The 16,075-nt window shown below is 41.8% G+C and overlaps 1 protein-coding gene across 5 annotated transcripts in view; it reads right to left on the bottom strand.

Moving 5' to 3' along the window:
• Nucleotides 1-16,075, bottom strand: part of LOC121293600 (zinc transporter ZIP11-like) — a 647,737-nt gene that overhangs the window by 586,699 nt on the left and 44,963 nt on the right. For 4 of the 5 annotated variants that reach the window (XM_041216688.1, XM_041216686.1, XM_041216687.1 and 1 more), the window contains one exon: nucleotides 9,129-9,287. The exons of the other annotated variant lie outside the window; for it this stretch is intronic. In XM_041216688.1, coding sequence (XP_041072622.1) covers nucleotides 9,129-9,284 — 156 coding nt within the window. In that variant the 5' untranslated portion in view covers nucleotides 9,285-9,287. The remainder of the gene's footprint in view (nucleotides 1-9,128; nucleotides 9,288-16,075) is intronic. 5 annotated transcript variants of the gene reach the window in all.

Here is a 16,075-nt window from a genome sequence, read left to right as displayed (position 1 = left end):
AGCAGTTCAAGAAGGCAGCTCACCACCACCTTCTCAAGGATAATTAGGGATAGACAATAAACACTGGCCTAGCCAGCGACATCCACAACCTGTAAGTGAGTTAAAAAAGAGTACAGTGCAGTAGCGAGGAAGGTGTTGTCTTTCTGAGGAGACGTTAAATCTGGTTCCCATTTGTCCCTTTGGTGGGCACTATTTCAAAGAAGAGCACAAAAATAGATTATCTGATCATTTACGCATTGCTGTTTGTGGGAGTTTGCCTGTTTGCAAAATGGCTGCTGCATTTCCAACATTACAACAATGGCTACACTCCAAAAGTCCTTCATTGGCTGCAAGTGCTTTAGGACATCTGAAGGTCAGGAAAGGTGCTATATAAATGCAAGGCCTCTATTTTTCTTTTACAAATATTTTAACTTGTGACTGATGCCTCCTTGAAAAGAATACCTTCAAAGAGGCAATACAAGCAGCAAAGTTCTTAATTTTCACAGACACTAGTAACAGAAACTAAAATTGTTCCAGCTCTCCCAAAGTCTACAATCTAATATAAGTAAAAGTCAATAGTAGCTCCAAATAGTTTTCCACTGGAGCACATTTAGCATATGCTCCTGTTTGCGATATACTTCTAAACTGGCAGAATCCAACTTACAATTAAAGGGAGTGCACTGTATTTTCAATCAGCCTAGTTGCATGATAACTGGTGTTGAAGTGCTTAGACATTAACCATACTTAGAGAACAGGGTACTGCAGGCTTCTGCACAATACCCTTCACTTCACGTCCAGTAGCTAGCAGAGGTCAAAGGTAATTCAGTTACTCAAATAATTCAGCCATACATAGATTATGAATCAGACGTCTTGTTGGTTTATGGCCAGTATTAAACATTCTGTACTTCTCAAGACTCGCAGTTTCAAAATATCATGCAAGTGACTTTTCCCCTCCCATGTTTATAATGGCTGGCAAAACTACGAGGACGAACCCTCTCCCCCTGCTTGCTGGCCTTGTTAACACTGTCATCATTCATCATCTCAGGCAGACACACAAAAGAATTTCCGCGGCCCACTAGATAAGATAATTATCGTGTAAAAAACACCAGCAATACATGTGCTCCAAAAAGAACCGCAGGAAAATGCTTGCTCGTCTATCAGTTTAACTGTTAAATGATGCATGACAGATAGCAAGTGAATACTCTCCCCACAGTGCACCATGCAAGTCTCTGAGTTGCACAGGGAAACATTGATGTTGCTACACACATTTTCTAAGCATAGCTAAATATTTAGCTCACATCATATTTTACACCAGTCAGCTAACAATGAAAATCATTTAGCGGCTATATGCATTTGGCTGCAACAGAAGTTAACTGCCAGCGGGCATTTTAATTACTTACAATTAAAATAATTATCCACGTCATTCAGTGGTTGTCAGCATTAAACTGGGCTGCTTTGAAAACTGAACGCAATCAGATTCTGCTCAAGATGTCCACAGATATATTAAATATTACACCTAACCATATTATCTTCAAAGGTAATCAACTGATCAGCAGACATTATATGCAACTTCCCAACATCACAGTTATGATTCCTGTCTAAACTGGGTTTGACAAAACTAAATACAAAACAAACATTGGCTTTGCACTGAGATAAAAACAAAAAAACCGCGGATGCTGGAAATCCAAAACAAAAACAGAATTACCTGGAAAAACTCAGCAGGTCTGGCAGCGTCGGTGGAAAGAAGAAAAGAGTTGACGTTTCGAGTCCTCATGACCCTTCGACAGAACTCAAAACATCAACTCTTTTCTTCTCCGCCGATGCTGCCAGACCTGCTGAGTTTTTCCAGGTAATTCTGTTTTTGTATTAGCTTTGCACTGATGGCTTTTATTCAAAGTTCAAATTTCAGCATCTGTTTTTTCTCATCATTTTCAGTTTTCTGCTGTTCTGTCTTCCCGTCTCTTTGGCTCTTTACTGGCGTTCTTCCTACAGGTGCCAGCAGCCCTCCAAAACTTCATCAAACAATCGTAACGTGGGAAGTTACGAAGTTGGAAAGCTGTGTGACAATGACAATGGAGCCCATTTCTGCTGTCACCCAATATCCACACTCAATTCTGGATAAGGGAATACCCGATAGGGATGAAAAGCAGGAAACCCGACTTATTTTCCCCTCCCTAACCTCAGGACACCAAGAAGCTGATTGTTGGCACCCACGTACGATCTTGGCTGAGATTTGTTAATTCAGCACAAATTAAGTGCTGGAATCTGGAACTTCTCTCGTCTTTCCATGTTTGCTGCTCTCTTCATAAGCTCACTGTGGCAGCAGGACTCCTCCTTAAAGCTAATCTTCATAGCGCACCAGATTTTGTGGAAGAAACATTATATTCTGCAGGGTGCAAAAACACCCAACAGCAAACCAATATTTTCAACTTCCTTGCAACTAAAAAGTGTCACTATTGTGTCAGCCATTGTTTTTCAAATGGCCTTCCAACATACTTTCGGACTGAATATTGAATTCAACAACTTTAGATCTTGAACTCCCTCCTCCAACCCCACCCCCTTTCCATTTCTTCCCCCTTCCTTTTGTTTTTTTCCAATAATTTATATTGATTTTTCTTTTCCTACCTATTTCCATTATTCTTAAATCTTGTATGCCGGGCTGGTCTTTCCACCCCACCCCAACTCGAGCTGTACCTTGAGTGTCCTGCCATCCATTCTTAATTACCACATTCGTTCAGATAATATCACCACCTTCAACACTTCTTTTCCTTTGTCTGTGACATCTTTTGATGATCTGCTCCTATCACTGCTTGCTTGTCCCTACAACACCCCCATCCCCCCACCCCCAACCCCCACCTTAAACCAGCTTATATTTCACCTCTCTTCCAAAATTCAATCAGTTCTGCTGAAGGGTCATGAGGACTCGAAACGTCAACTCTTTTCTTCTCCGCCAATGCTGCCAGACCTGCTGAGTTTTTCCAGGTAATTCTGTTATTGTTTTTGTTTTGGATTTCCAGCATCTGCCGTTTTTTGTTTTTATCTCTTCCAACATACTTTCCTGTCCAAAAGCAGCGAAGGAAAAACAATTCCAAAGCCACGATTTGATGGTCCAGCATTCCTGCACAGTGACTATGACAGCAACTTCTAAAAGAATAAATATAAAATGGGTGCTGATAGGTGATATTCCCCTAAGTCATGCAACATACCTTTTGCAATAATGCATAAAATGGGGCATTGCAAGATCCCCTAGTTTTCTTTTTGAAACAGCCTTATATCCTATGTTCAATATCTTTAACATGGACATCCTGCAGACTTAGGCATCCCCAGAACTCCAGCATTCCAACAATGCGTATAAAATCTTATTTCTAGACTTCTAAAAAGGGGAGGTAAGTTGTATTTTTTGACAGTGGCGAATTCCCCTCCATTAACCTGGGGATCAGACTCCTCTCAGCTTCCAAATTTGTCCCTTGCCCAAAGCACAATCACAAATCTTCACCTCAATTATTCCAAGTGCTTCCATCGCATCCTCATGATTTTTGCTGTCAGGCTGCAATTTTCAGGTAGGGGGTCACACAGTCAACTGGCCAACAAAGGGAGAGTATCGAGAGACGGAACTGGTCACAATAGCTACCTAGTTAAATACTGGGCATAAGCAGATATGGTCATCAAGTAGTTCAGGGTGTGACACACAAGCTGGTCGTCAAGAGAGGAGGAAACAGCATAATGCTGTGGGAGGAAGCCTGTGGCCCAGAGTAAAAACCTTGGACGTTTCCAACTTTGACCATTTCAGTTCTTTGCGCCCAGGAGCAATACTGATAAAGAATAGATGGATATTATTTGGTTTGTCATAAAGAGTCAGAAAACAGAAGTGCTTGGAAGTGTGATACGGTCATAAAATATTCAGGTTTTTCCTTAAAGTTGTATTTCCAGCAAACTTAACTCCAGCTCCTTCAAAAACAAACACCCTTAACGTATCAACTGCGCCTAAGTCTTTGCCATGTCTTAATTAAAGTGGACAAACAAGATATTTTTGAGCATTATTTGAAGTCCAAGCCAAATTGCTACTCTGCCATAGCTTGGATAGCCAAAAAAAAGAGCCAAGCCAGTGTGAAAGTTGTTTGCCTTCTTTCAACAAGCTGTGTGTTTAACTTACCATCCCATAAAAATAAAAATGGCTCTTGCCTTCATCCTACACTTTGAGCATTTCCCTGTTTAATTGGAATTGGAGTTGGAGTTGGTGGCTCATTACAAATGGCTTCCAGACCTCCAGCTTCATCGCTCCTGATCCCCATTCCAGTGGCTGCTGTTCAGAAGTACCAGCCCTATCAGTTATTTTTTTCTGAGCCTCTCTGTTTGTGCCTTCAGACATTAGGGGTGGAACCAGGCAGCCACCCGTACCCCCACCCCACCCTCCGCCCAGCCCTATCCCCAGGAGCAAGCTGGCAGGTGGGATGGACTGTGAAACCAGTGCCATGATGGCAACGTTGTGCCTGTCACTGATCTTCCTGTGCCAGCATTTCACCAGACCCACCCATCCTTGGGCTAATTGAGGCCCTGAAAGTGACCAACCTATGGTCATATCAGGGCCTCTTCCCACTTCCAATGGTAATTTTGCCAGTGCTGGGTAGTGTCCATGCCACCTGGCAAAGTGGTCAGACAAAACCTGGCAGCATTTTTGCAGGTAAGGGGGACCCTCTTGCGTCCAACGGAGTGACCCCCTTCAGTACTCCTACATATGCACCCCCTCCACCCTCCGCCCGCACTCCCCTCAACTGGTTCCTCCAATCCCCCTGCCAGGGCCTGTCCCCAGCTAGTGCCCAGCAGAAGACCCCTACATACCTTCTTATCCGACTCCTGGTGAGACTGCTGTGACAGGAGAGCTGCCGGCCATCTGTAAAATCAGCTCGGGGCAATGCAGCCAGGTGAAGTCAGACTCGCACATGGCCATCACAGCCAAGTAAAATTCAGCCCTCCGTATCTTTCTTTTTATTTTACAAGGTATTTACAGCGCATTAACAGGGCATTCACCCCAGCAAGTCTATGTCAGTGTTGATACTCCATCAGCCTCTCCTCACTTTACCTTATCTCACCCTATCAACATGCCCTGACAGCCTTTTCACCCTCATGCATTTGCTAGCTTCCCCTTAAATGCAACTGTGCTGTTCAACTCAACTATTCCGATGTAGTAGTGAGTCCACATTCTGACCACGTTCCTGAATTCTCTGTTTGATTTATTAGTGGCTACCTCACATTTAGGGTGCCTAGTTCTTGACAGTCCCCGAGGGGAAACACCTCTATTTCTAAGAATTCTCCATGGATGCTAACTCGAGTTCCATCGACTGAAATGAAAATTCCAGCCAGCAGGGGTGCTTTCAGAAAGGGGCGTCCTAAGCTGGTCCAGGGGGTGTAAAATTAGACCAATTTCTAGTACTGCTTTCAATCTTTCACCAGATAGTTGAAAGAACTTTCCCAAAAACTGATCCAGTGCACTTGGTTTATCAACACGAACAATCAAATAATAATTGGAAATAAACCTGCAACAGGCATAGCAGTGTTACTCATATAAAGATATTTTAATAAAAGTAAAAACTGATGAACACTCCACATGACTCCATCCTTCTTATGTTTAACTCATCGCTTTGAAATGGAACTTGTGCAGACTGGTAACTGATAATGTGTAACTATTCTGCCCGGCAACAAATGCTAATCCAGTAACATTTAGCACAAAACCAAAAGCGAGTATTCAAAACATTAAACTTCTTTTCATTGTTAAACTCATTAAACTCGTTATCATGCAAAATACTACTTTTGCCACGTAGCTGAGCGACTGCAATATTTTATCAGCTTTCAGCTCTACAGTAAAAGTGCACTTCACTACAGCACTGGTGCACTTCACCATTGTATTGTTGTGAAGCAGCGTCTCTTTGCACGACACTGTGGTTGCAATGCAAATGCAGCGTGAATCTATCGTCAGGACCTAATCTGACACCGGTGCAGAGGAATCAAGCTGCATAGTTACGCCACTGTTCCAGCCAGAACAGAATTGACTGGTTAATTCCACTGTCTGCATGGAGCCGCACTGCTGTCGTGTCTGGAATTTATTTTACGCACCTAATTTGTAATATGTAACTATTCTCCCCTCGCTGCATTGTTCTGGAGAAATAATGTTGCTTTCATTGGGAGAAATTGCTGCAATTTCGGTCGTGCATTGGTTGCCTCCAGTTTGTAGTGACTGTAAACAGATTCTGTAGACGGTTTGCTGCAGTGCGTCGTTTCCGCGGACTCTTTGCTGAGTAAATAAACTGTTCTTGCTATAAAATAGATGATTTGCTGGAAGTCCTGCCCACCTTCAACTCACTGGCTGACAAAGCGATCAGAGTGCTGATAGGCACTCTGCTCGCGGCAGGAGGAAATCTCACTCACATATGCCTCCGAGTCAATTCAAACTTCGACACACAATTTTCGACTCTGGAGGTTTGTCACTGATACAAATCTGAAACCACTTCAATAACAACTTGGATTTATTAAACATAGTATGTAAAACATCCCTTTATGGAATCATTATCAAACAAAATTTGACATCGAGTCACATAAGGAGTTGTTGGATGGGGAGCCAATGTTGATCAGTGAGCAGAGGGGTCACGGGTAAATGGAACTTAGGATAAGGGCAGCACAGTTTTGGGCAAGTCCAATTTTAAGTAGAGTGCAAGATGGGAGGTCATCCAGTGAAACATTGCAATCAGAGTTAACAAAGACATGGATGAGGTTTTAAGCTGATGAGCTGAGACAAGTGTTATGATATGGCAGGTGGTATTTGCCAGGCTGACCAAACCCACAAGGGAAACTTGGCCACACTACCACAACAATTTTACAATTGTATTTTTTACTAGAAGGCTTCTGCATTGAAGTCAGAAGTAATGAGTCCACTACCACCTTTAGAGATTTTAAAGATTAAATTAGAACATTTATTAACAAAAGGCAAAAAATAAACACACAAACAATATTACAGTTACACAGTTCTGAAAATTTCTACTTAACCAGACTCCCAACTACACACCCCCTTTAAAGCAACAGTCCAAATAGATTCCAAAGTCATCCAGCAATTTTACCACAAGCACCCACTAGACAATGGACTTCCAAAGGCTTTCAACACAACTTTGGTTACTGGAACGGCAAACTTCTGCAAGGTGGCTAGAGGCTTTATCCCAACTCTGTTTCATACAGTCACCTTTCAAGATCTCACACAGCCAGACCTCACACAGCTTTCCATCCTTCTTTAAATATATGTTACCCCTTTTGATTTGTAAATCCCATTGTTTCCATTTTTCTTTAGAAGTTACTTTTCCCAGAATATAACAATCTTTCATATTCTCATTATGGCCAGCACGTATGGGAAAAATCAACGTAATTACCTTGCCTTATTTATCTTGCCAGTTATAAACATTTTCCATGTCCCTTTGAAAATCAAACACCTCTCCCACTTATCTAAAAATGAAAATTTAATTCAAGCCATCTCTGCTGACCTCATCCGAGCTTTACTCATCTCCATTTCAAACGCCTGTTTTACACCTCACTTCTTTGATTATTTAAAACTTGCAGTCTAATAGTTTCTAATTTAACTAAATTAGCCAAACACAGAACCACACACTCACACATGCCTGCTTTAAAATATCCCACAATAATATTAGGAAAAAATGATAACTTGCTGACACAAGGGAGAAGTTGGATGAAATTATGGTGGAAGTAGGTGGTCTTAGTGTTGGAATGGATATGTAGCTGGAAGCTCATCTTGGATTAAACCGATTATCATACTGAACTTCAAGTTTCTACCCTTAACCAAGCTAGCTTCTTAATTGTTTCACTTAGCTGACTTGCATCATTAAAGAAGGTTGTGGAGTGTCATCTGTCCCAATTCATTTGCTAACTGGAGAACTGCACAGAGATTTTGAAGATATACAGCGTGACCTTGTTGTATCTGTTGCATTTTCATGCTCGTTCCTAATAAGCAACTGGTGCAGGCAAATTTCTTGCTCACAAGCCTGATGGTCTTAGGAAAATGGCATTGTCTGCACAACCTACAATACCAGCAATTTGTGACCAACCTTCCCCCACTTCATCTCTGTAGCTTTATTCTGTTGGACAAAAGGAACATAGGGATGTAGGCCATTTAGCCCCTCGAGCCTGTTCTATCATTCAATGAGATCATAAATTTAAAAAAAATCAACCAGTATCTGACAGCAAGTTATTAAGCAATAATAAATGCATGGCTGCACCATGGAATTCAGAGTAGGAATTCAGAATGGCGGGATCATCAAGTTGAGTCTTTTGGGTCAGGCAGCTGACTCTGACCCTCCTCATGCTCCATAATTAAAGCAATAATGAGTTATCATTCATGCTGCACCACTATATTCAAAACAGGTTGGTGGGTTGAAATGTTAAATTAAGTCTTAGATCAGCCCTGAAGTTCCCAATGCAAACATGTGCGTGTGTGTGTGAGGTGGAGGTGGAAGTGGGGGTGGAGGTGGAAGTGGGGGTGGGGAATAGTTTCAGGGAACAGTCAAATAAATCCCTCCCACTATTCCCTTACATACCCTTGGGAACCCTACATACCTCTTACCTACTCCACTATCTCCTGCCACCTTACCTACTTAAATTTATATAGTATTCATCTACCAGCTACCTCCTACCTACACCATCTCATCATGGCAAGGAACTGCACATCTTCAGAAGCCCCCATGGAAAGACCCAAAGATGAGGAAGAATTCGGACAGCACAATTATTTTCTTTGGTGATTTCACACTGTGACTCAGTCTGTCTCCAGAGAATGTCCTCAGTTAAGTGAAAAAGCACAAACATGCAGCCAGTCAAAACACATGGATCCATTCTTTCACAGTAGTAGTATAAATCTTTCAAGAATAGTTATTTTAGTTTTTTTTTGGTTTAACTTGTGTGCTTGACAGAAAATTGCCTTTAGGTAAAATAAATCAACTCTTTGGGTCTAGTCCAGTATTTTTGTTAAGCTTTCCCATATTTTCCCTTTTTCTTTCCCTGCTGGATATGTCAAACAGTTCTACATGCCAGCTAAGAGAGGTTTGCACAGCAGGGAGCCCTATGGACTCCAAAGTGGACTTTAATTTCTGCACACTCACCAGCGAGGGCAGCAAAGCATCAGCCAAGTAAACAAATGCTGCTCCAAGTGTGAAGCCCACTCCCACAGGAAGGAAGGCAAACGCCCCATAGGTCCCTGAAGATTCTGCCATCTCAATCGCTGGGGCCAGCAATGACCAGTAAGAAGCAGCTAGCATAACCTAGGGTGCAGAAACAAAATGAACAGAGGCTGTTATAAGTAAACTGGACAAACACACAGTGTCAATTCTTAGCATGGTGTGGCTTCCCAAAAACAATTGAACAGTAAGAGAGCATATACTACACTATGGATCAGAACACACAGCTTATTTTCTTGTAGTTTGACATTGTTTGGCATGAAACATCTATTGTCTTATGCCGCATTCATGCTCATCCAGATACAATGCTATACTTTTTTCATGGAGATGCTGAAGGAGGAATCTTGTTCAATTAGTTAGCAGCTGAACACCTGAGGCACATCACTGATTTCACATAAACAGGCCTCTTGATGGACTTTGGGTGTGGAAGTGGGATATATTTTCTCCAATTCATTCAGTGATCAGTGTGCATGAAGCACAGCAAAGCATAGACGATTAAACACAAACTGCTGCGGTTACATGAAAACATCCAAATGGCAAAAGTAAAATCATAAGCCAAACCAATACCTATCACAGTTATATACAGCCCAAAGAGCTGGCCTTGAAACATATTTCAGCCTGTGCTATTTTACAAAAGGTACAACTGCTGCTTGTATGGGGCATTCCATGTAACCACTTAGTTTTTGCAGACAGTGGGCACCACAGTGACAAACATTAGAGTTGCACTGTCAAATCATTTGACTTCAAACTAAGAGCCATTTTACTTCATGCTGATGTGAGATGGGACCATCATACCCTGTAGATAATACATAAAACCTTGGGACTAGAAGTTCCTTTTTTTTTTAAAAAAAAACTCATTTATAAACAATTTACAATCTAACCTGCACCATGCAGGGATTGAACAAAATGGAAAAAGAAACATGAGAATCAAGGAGGGGGAGGTGGGGTATACTTTGAAGAAAACCATTCTTCCCACTGACATTAAGGCGAGATTACATGTTCCTTTCATAACTGAGGTAAACTGTCTTGGAAATTTTCTCCGTTGTACTTACAGATGTCCAAACAGCATAGTTGGTTGATTAAATTTGATTGTTGGTGAAACTTATTTTTGCAAAATAAACTAAACTGATGACAAGCCATTATTTTATGCTATCAGTCATCTTTCTCGTCATTCATTAGAACAGGAGAAACAGAAGCAGGAGTAGACCATATGGCCCATCGAGCCTGCTCTGCCATTCAATATGATCACGGCTGATCTACCGATTCAGCTCCATTTTCCCACCCATTCCCCATATCCCCTAATTCTGAGACACCAAAAATCTGTCTAACCCAGTCTTAAATGTATTCAGCGATGGAGCATCCACATCCCTCTGGGGTAGAGAGCTCCAAATATTCACAACCCTTTAAGTGAAGCAATTTCTCCTCATCTCAGTCGTAAATGATTGACCCTTTACCCTGAGGCTGCACCCCCGTGTTTTGGACTCCCTGATCAGTAGAAACAGTCTCTCAGCATCCACCCATCAAGCTCCTTCAGAGGTTTCAATAAGGTCACCTCTCAATCTTCGAAACTCCACAGGATATAAGTCCAATATTCTTAGCCTCTCATTATAGGACAACCCCTTCAGCCCAGGGACTCAGGGAGAAGGAGAGGCAGTGGCGCAGTGGTATTGTCACTGGACTGGTAATCCAGAGACTGAGGGTAGACCTCCATGGCAGATGATGGAATTTAAACTCAATAAAAATCTGGAACTAAATGTCTGATGATGACCATGAAACTATTGTCGATTGGTTCACTAATGCCCTTTAGGGAAGAAAATCTGCTGTCCTTACCTGGCCTACATGTGACTCTAGACCCACAGTAATGTGGTTTGACTCTTAAATGCCATCTGAACAAGGGATGGGCAATAAATGCTGGCCTAGCCAGTGACACACACATCCCATGAACAAATAAAAAAAATCTAGTGAACCTTCTTTGTGCCAGCTCCAATGCAAGTTTCTTAAACGTGGGGAAATTAATATCAGCGGAAAAAAGGTATTGGAGAAAATCCATTTCTTAAATGTGGAGACAGCTGCACACAGTATTCCAGGTGTGGTCTCACCCAAACCCTGCACAACTGTAATAAGACCGCTTTATTCTTGTGCTCCTTGTAATACTTCACACTTCCCAACATTATATTCCAACTGCTGTCTTCTTGCCCACTCACTTAACCTGTCTATATTTCTTTTGCAGCCTCTCGTGTCCTCCCCACAGCTTGCCATCCCACCTAGCTTGGTATCATCAGCAGACTTTGATCATTACTTTCTGCCTTTTCATCTTAGTCATTAATATAGATTGTAAATTGCTGAGGCCCCAGTAGCATGTGACACTCCACTATTCACTGCCTGCCAACTTGAAAATCTCCATTTATGCCCACTCTTTGCTGCCTGTCTGTTAACCAATCCTCTTATCAATGCTAAAATATTACCCCCAATTCTATAAGCCCTTATCTAGCCTATCAGCCTGCTGTGGCACCTTATCGAATGCCTTTTGGAAATCCAGGTATATGACATCTACTGGTTGTCCTTTATCGACATTCTCAAAAAACTAATAAATTTGTCAAACAAGATTTCCCTTTAGTAAAATCATGTTGACTTGTTCTAATCATGCTATGCTTTTCTTAGTGCATTGTTAAGACTTCCTGAATAATTTATTCCAGCATTTTCCCAACAACTAACTGGTCTGTAGTTCACTGTTTTCTCTCTTTCTCAAAAAGCAGTGTAACATTTGCCAACTTCCAATCTAATGGGACTGTTCCCAAATCTAAGGAATTTGGGAAAATCATAGCTAGCACACCCAGTATCTCTACAGCTATCTCTTTTAGAACCCTCGGGCATTGGCCATCAGATCCCACAGATTTGTCTGATTTTATTCCCTTAATTTTCTCCAATACCTTTTCTCTGCTGATATTAATTTCCTTAATTTCCTCACTCTTTTTAGACCCTAGGTTACTGTCTATTTCTGGTATGAAACTTGCGCTACAAGCTATTTGTTCAACACCTCTGCCATTTCCTCATTCCCAATGATAATTTTGTTTGTCTCTGCTTCTCTGCTCCGAAGGGACCAACGTTTATTTTGGCTACTCTCTTCCTTTTTATATACTTATAAAAGCTCTTACAATCTGTTTTTATATTTCCAGCTACTTTACTCATGTTCTATTTTTTTTCCTTTTTTATCAACTTTTTGATGGCCATCTGCTGGTTTCGAGAACACACCCAATCCTCAGATTTGCTATTGTTTTTTTTTTTACAGCGCTGTAAGCCTCTCAATTAACATAAGAACTAGGAGCAGGAGTAGGCCATTTGACCCTTTCAGCCTGCTCTGCCAATCAACAAAATCGTGGTTGATCTTATGTGCCCTTAACTCCACTTTCCTGTCTGTTCCCCATAAACCTTGACCCTCATGTCAATCAAAAATCTATCCAAACCAGCCATGAATATATTCCATGACCCAGCCTCCACTGCTTGCTGGTGGAAGAGAATTCCAATCAGTTAACACCCCTCTGAGAGGAGAAATTCCTCCTCACTTCCATCTTGAATAGGAGGCCCCTTATTTTGAAACTGTGCCCCTTGGTTTTAGACTCCCCCACAAGGGGAAACATCATCTCAGCATCTATCTTATCAAGCCCCCTCAGAACCTTATATATTTTAATAAGGTCACCTCTCAGCCTATAAAACTCCAAAGAGTATAGACCCAACCTGCTCAACCTTTCCTCATAAGACAACCCCTTCATCCCAGGAATCAGCCTAGTGAATCTTCCATGAGCTGCTTCCAATGCAAGTATGCCCCCCTTTCAGTAAGGTGATCAAAACCACACATAGTATTCCAGGTGTGCTCTCACCAAACCCCTGTACAGTTGTAGCAAGACTCTCAATTACTCTGAATGGGCTGCAGGGTTTGAATGGAAAGTAGAAAAAGTGAACCCGACATTTTTTGAGAAAAAAAGAGCTAAGAGTCGAACCTTAAATTTCAGAGCAGGGAGGCTTACTTCAATTATGGGCAATGAGTCTGAGGTGTTGTAACACAAGGGATCAGATGAAAGCGCAGGGTCTCATTAGAGACAGTGAACATGGGTTTAGAATGTTGTGTTGAACCAACTGACTGAAGTTCCATGAGCAGATTAGAAATCTGCTGGGCGAGAGTGAGGAAATAAATGTTATCCACCTAACCTCAGGAACACTATAACAGACATTCACAAGAACAAAATGGCAAAGTATTAGACTAGACAAACGCATTGTCAAGAGGTAGATGAGAAAGGATTGCTGGTGCATAGAGAATTGTCAGAATAGAAACCGTTTGCCAATTGACATCTACGGGGATCAGCATTGGATCAGCATTGTTTTAACAGTTTTACAAATGACTTAAGAGAACAGAACATTATCTGAGATTTCTAAATTTACAAACATAGTTTCTTTGTGAAGCAGGACTGTGAAGCAAAGGTTTCTGGAACAAACTCAAGTTTTTTTTTTAATTCCTTAAGAAAGGAGTGGGTAGTAAAGCTTTGTAGAAAAATACTCAAAAAGAGCTATGCAAAGTTTGTTGACTCAACTACATAGCAGAAAGTCCTGTTAAGAATAGGAGGTGATGAGAATGGCAAAAGTCTTTTACAGTAATTACTATTAAAGTTCAGGCATTGATCCCAAAACTGGCAAATAGTAACACTAGTGCCTGGTTCCAGGGATCATGTTGTTCCAAATTATGCTATCTGTTAACTGCTGCTTTATGTTGACACATAGCTTAGCTCATCTGGCATTTTTTAAGCTTGGTGTTGCCAAAACGTACAACACAGCCCAGACAATAGAATATTGCACAAAAACACCATCCACTACAGTCATAATGGGTTGGATTTTCGCCGAGTCCAGATGTTTCAGGAGCCATTTAAAAATTCTGACATTCCCAACACCACCAGGGCAAACGTCCTTCCTGCATCTACCTTGTCGAGCCCTGTAAGAATTTTACACATTTCAATGAGATTGCCTCTCATTCATCTAAACTCTAGAGAATACAAGATCAGTCTCCTCAATTGGAACAGGAGGGATGTGTACCACTGGGATGGTCTCCACCTGAACCGATCTGGGACCAATTTTCTAGAGAAAAGGGTAAATAGGGTGGTCAACAGGACTTTAAACTAGAAAGTGGGGGGAAAGGGAAGGGTAAAACTTCAAGAAGTATGACTAATGGGAAACAAAGCAGAAGGTTAGCATGTTGGGGGGTGGATTCAACTTAATGGAAAATTATGAATAAACTGAAAAGAAAGGAGAGCCCAGGAGAGGCTATTAAAGTCTCCCGAACACAAAGTAAGACAGAATGTTTGGAAAGGGCTAGGAATCTAATTTCAAGCACATCAGATAAAGGAACGACAATGAGAAGGGGGACGGGAAATACAGGACTGAAGGTGTTGTATCTGAATACACGCAGTATATAAAATAAGGTAAATGAGCTTGTGGCGCAGATTGAAATTGGCAGGTATGATGTGGTGGCCATCACGGAGACATGCCTGCAAGGGGATCAGGACTGGGAGCTAAATATCCATGGATGTACATCCTATCGAAAAGATAGGCAAGTCGGCAGAGGGGGTGAGGTTGCTTTGTTAGTAAGAAATAAAATTAAATCGATAGCAAGAAACGACGTAGGGTCAGATGATGTAGAATCTGTGTGGGTAGAGTTGAGGAAGCGGAAAGGTAAAAAAACCATAATGGGAGTTATGTACAGGCCTCCGAACAGTAGCCAGGATGTGGGGCACAAGATATACCAGGAGGTAGAAAAGGCGTGTAAGAAAGGCAAGGTTACAGTGATCATGGGGGATTTCAATATGCATGTAGACTGGGAAAATCAGTTGGTAGTGGATCCCAAGAGAAGGAATTTGTAGAATGTCTACGAGATGGCTTTTTGGAGCAGCTTGTGGTGGAGTCCACTAGGGAACAGGCAATTCTAGATTTAGTGATGTGTAATGAAGCAGATTTGATAAGGGAGTTTAAGGTGAAGGAACCGTTAGGAGAAAGTGACCATAAGATAGAATTTACTCTGCATTTTGAGAGGATAAAGCTGGAATCAGATGTAACAGTATTACAGTTGAATAAAGGCAACTACAGAAGCATGAGGGAGGAGCTGGCCAGAATTGACTGGGAGATGAGCCTAGCAGGAAAGACAGTGGAACAGCAATGGCAGGAGTTTCTGGGAGTAATTTGGGAGACACAGCAAAAATTCATCCCAAGGAAGAAGAAGCATATTAAAGGGAGAACGAGGCAACCATGGCTGACAAGGGAAGTCAGGGACAGCATAAAAGCTAAAGAGAAAGCATACAATGCAGAGAAGAGCAGTGGAAAGCCAGTGGATTGGGAAGCCTACAAAGACCAATGGAGGACAACTAAAAAAGAAATAAGGAGGGAAAAGATTAAACATGAGGGTAAACAAGCCTGTAATATAAAAGAAGATTGCAAGAATTTTTTTTAGATATATAAAGGGTAAGAGAGAGGCAAAAGTGTACATTGGGCCGCTGGAAAATGACGCTGGGGAAGTAGTAGTGGGAAACAAAGAAATGGCGGAGGAACTGAATAGGTACTTTGCGTCAGTCTTCACGGTGGAAGACACGAGTAACATCCCCAAAGTTCAAGAGAGTCGGGACGCAGAGGTGTGTATGGTGGCCATTACCAAGGAGAAGATGCTAGGAAAACTGAAAGGTCTGAAGGTGGATAAATCACTTGGACCAGATGGATTACACCCCAGAGTTCTGAAGGAGATAGCTGAAGAGATAGTGGAGGCATTAGTGGTGATCTTTCTGGAATCACTGGAGTCAGGGAGGGTCCCAGAGGACTGGAAAATTGCTAATGTAACC

The sequence above is a fragment of the Carcharodon carcharias genome, chromosome 22 (assembly GCF_017639515.1).
Source record: "Carcharodon carcharias isolate sCarCar2 chromosome 22, sCarCar2.pri, whole genome shotgun sequence".
Taxonomy (NCBI): Eukaryota; Metazoa; Chordata; class Chondrichthyes; order Lamniformes; family Lamnidae; genus Carcharodon; species Carcharodon carcharias.
Note: the sequence above shows the minus strand (reverse complement) of the source record. Positions and strands in the feature narration are given on the sequence as shown.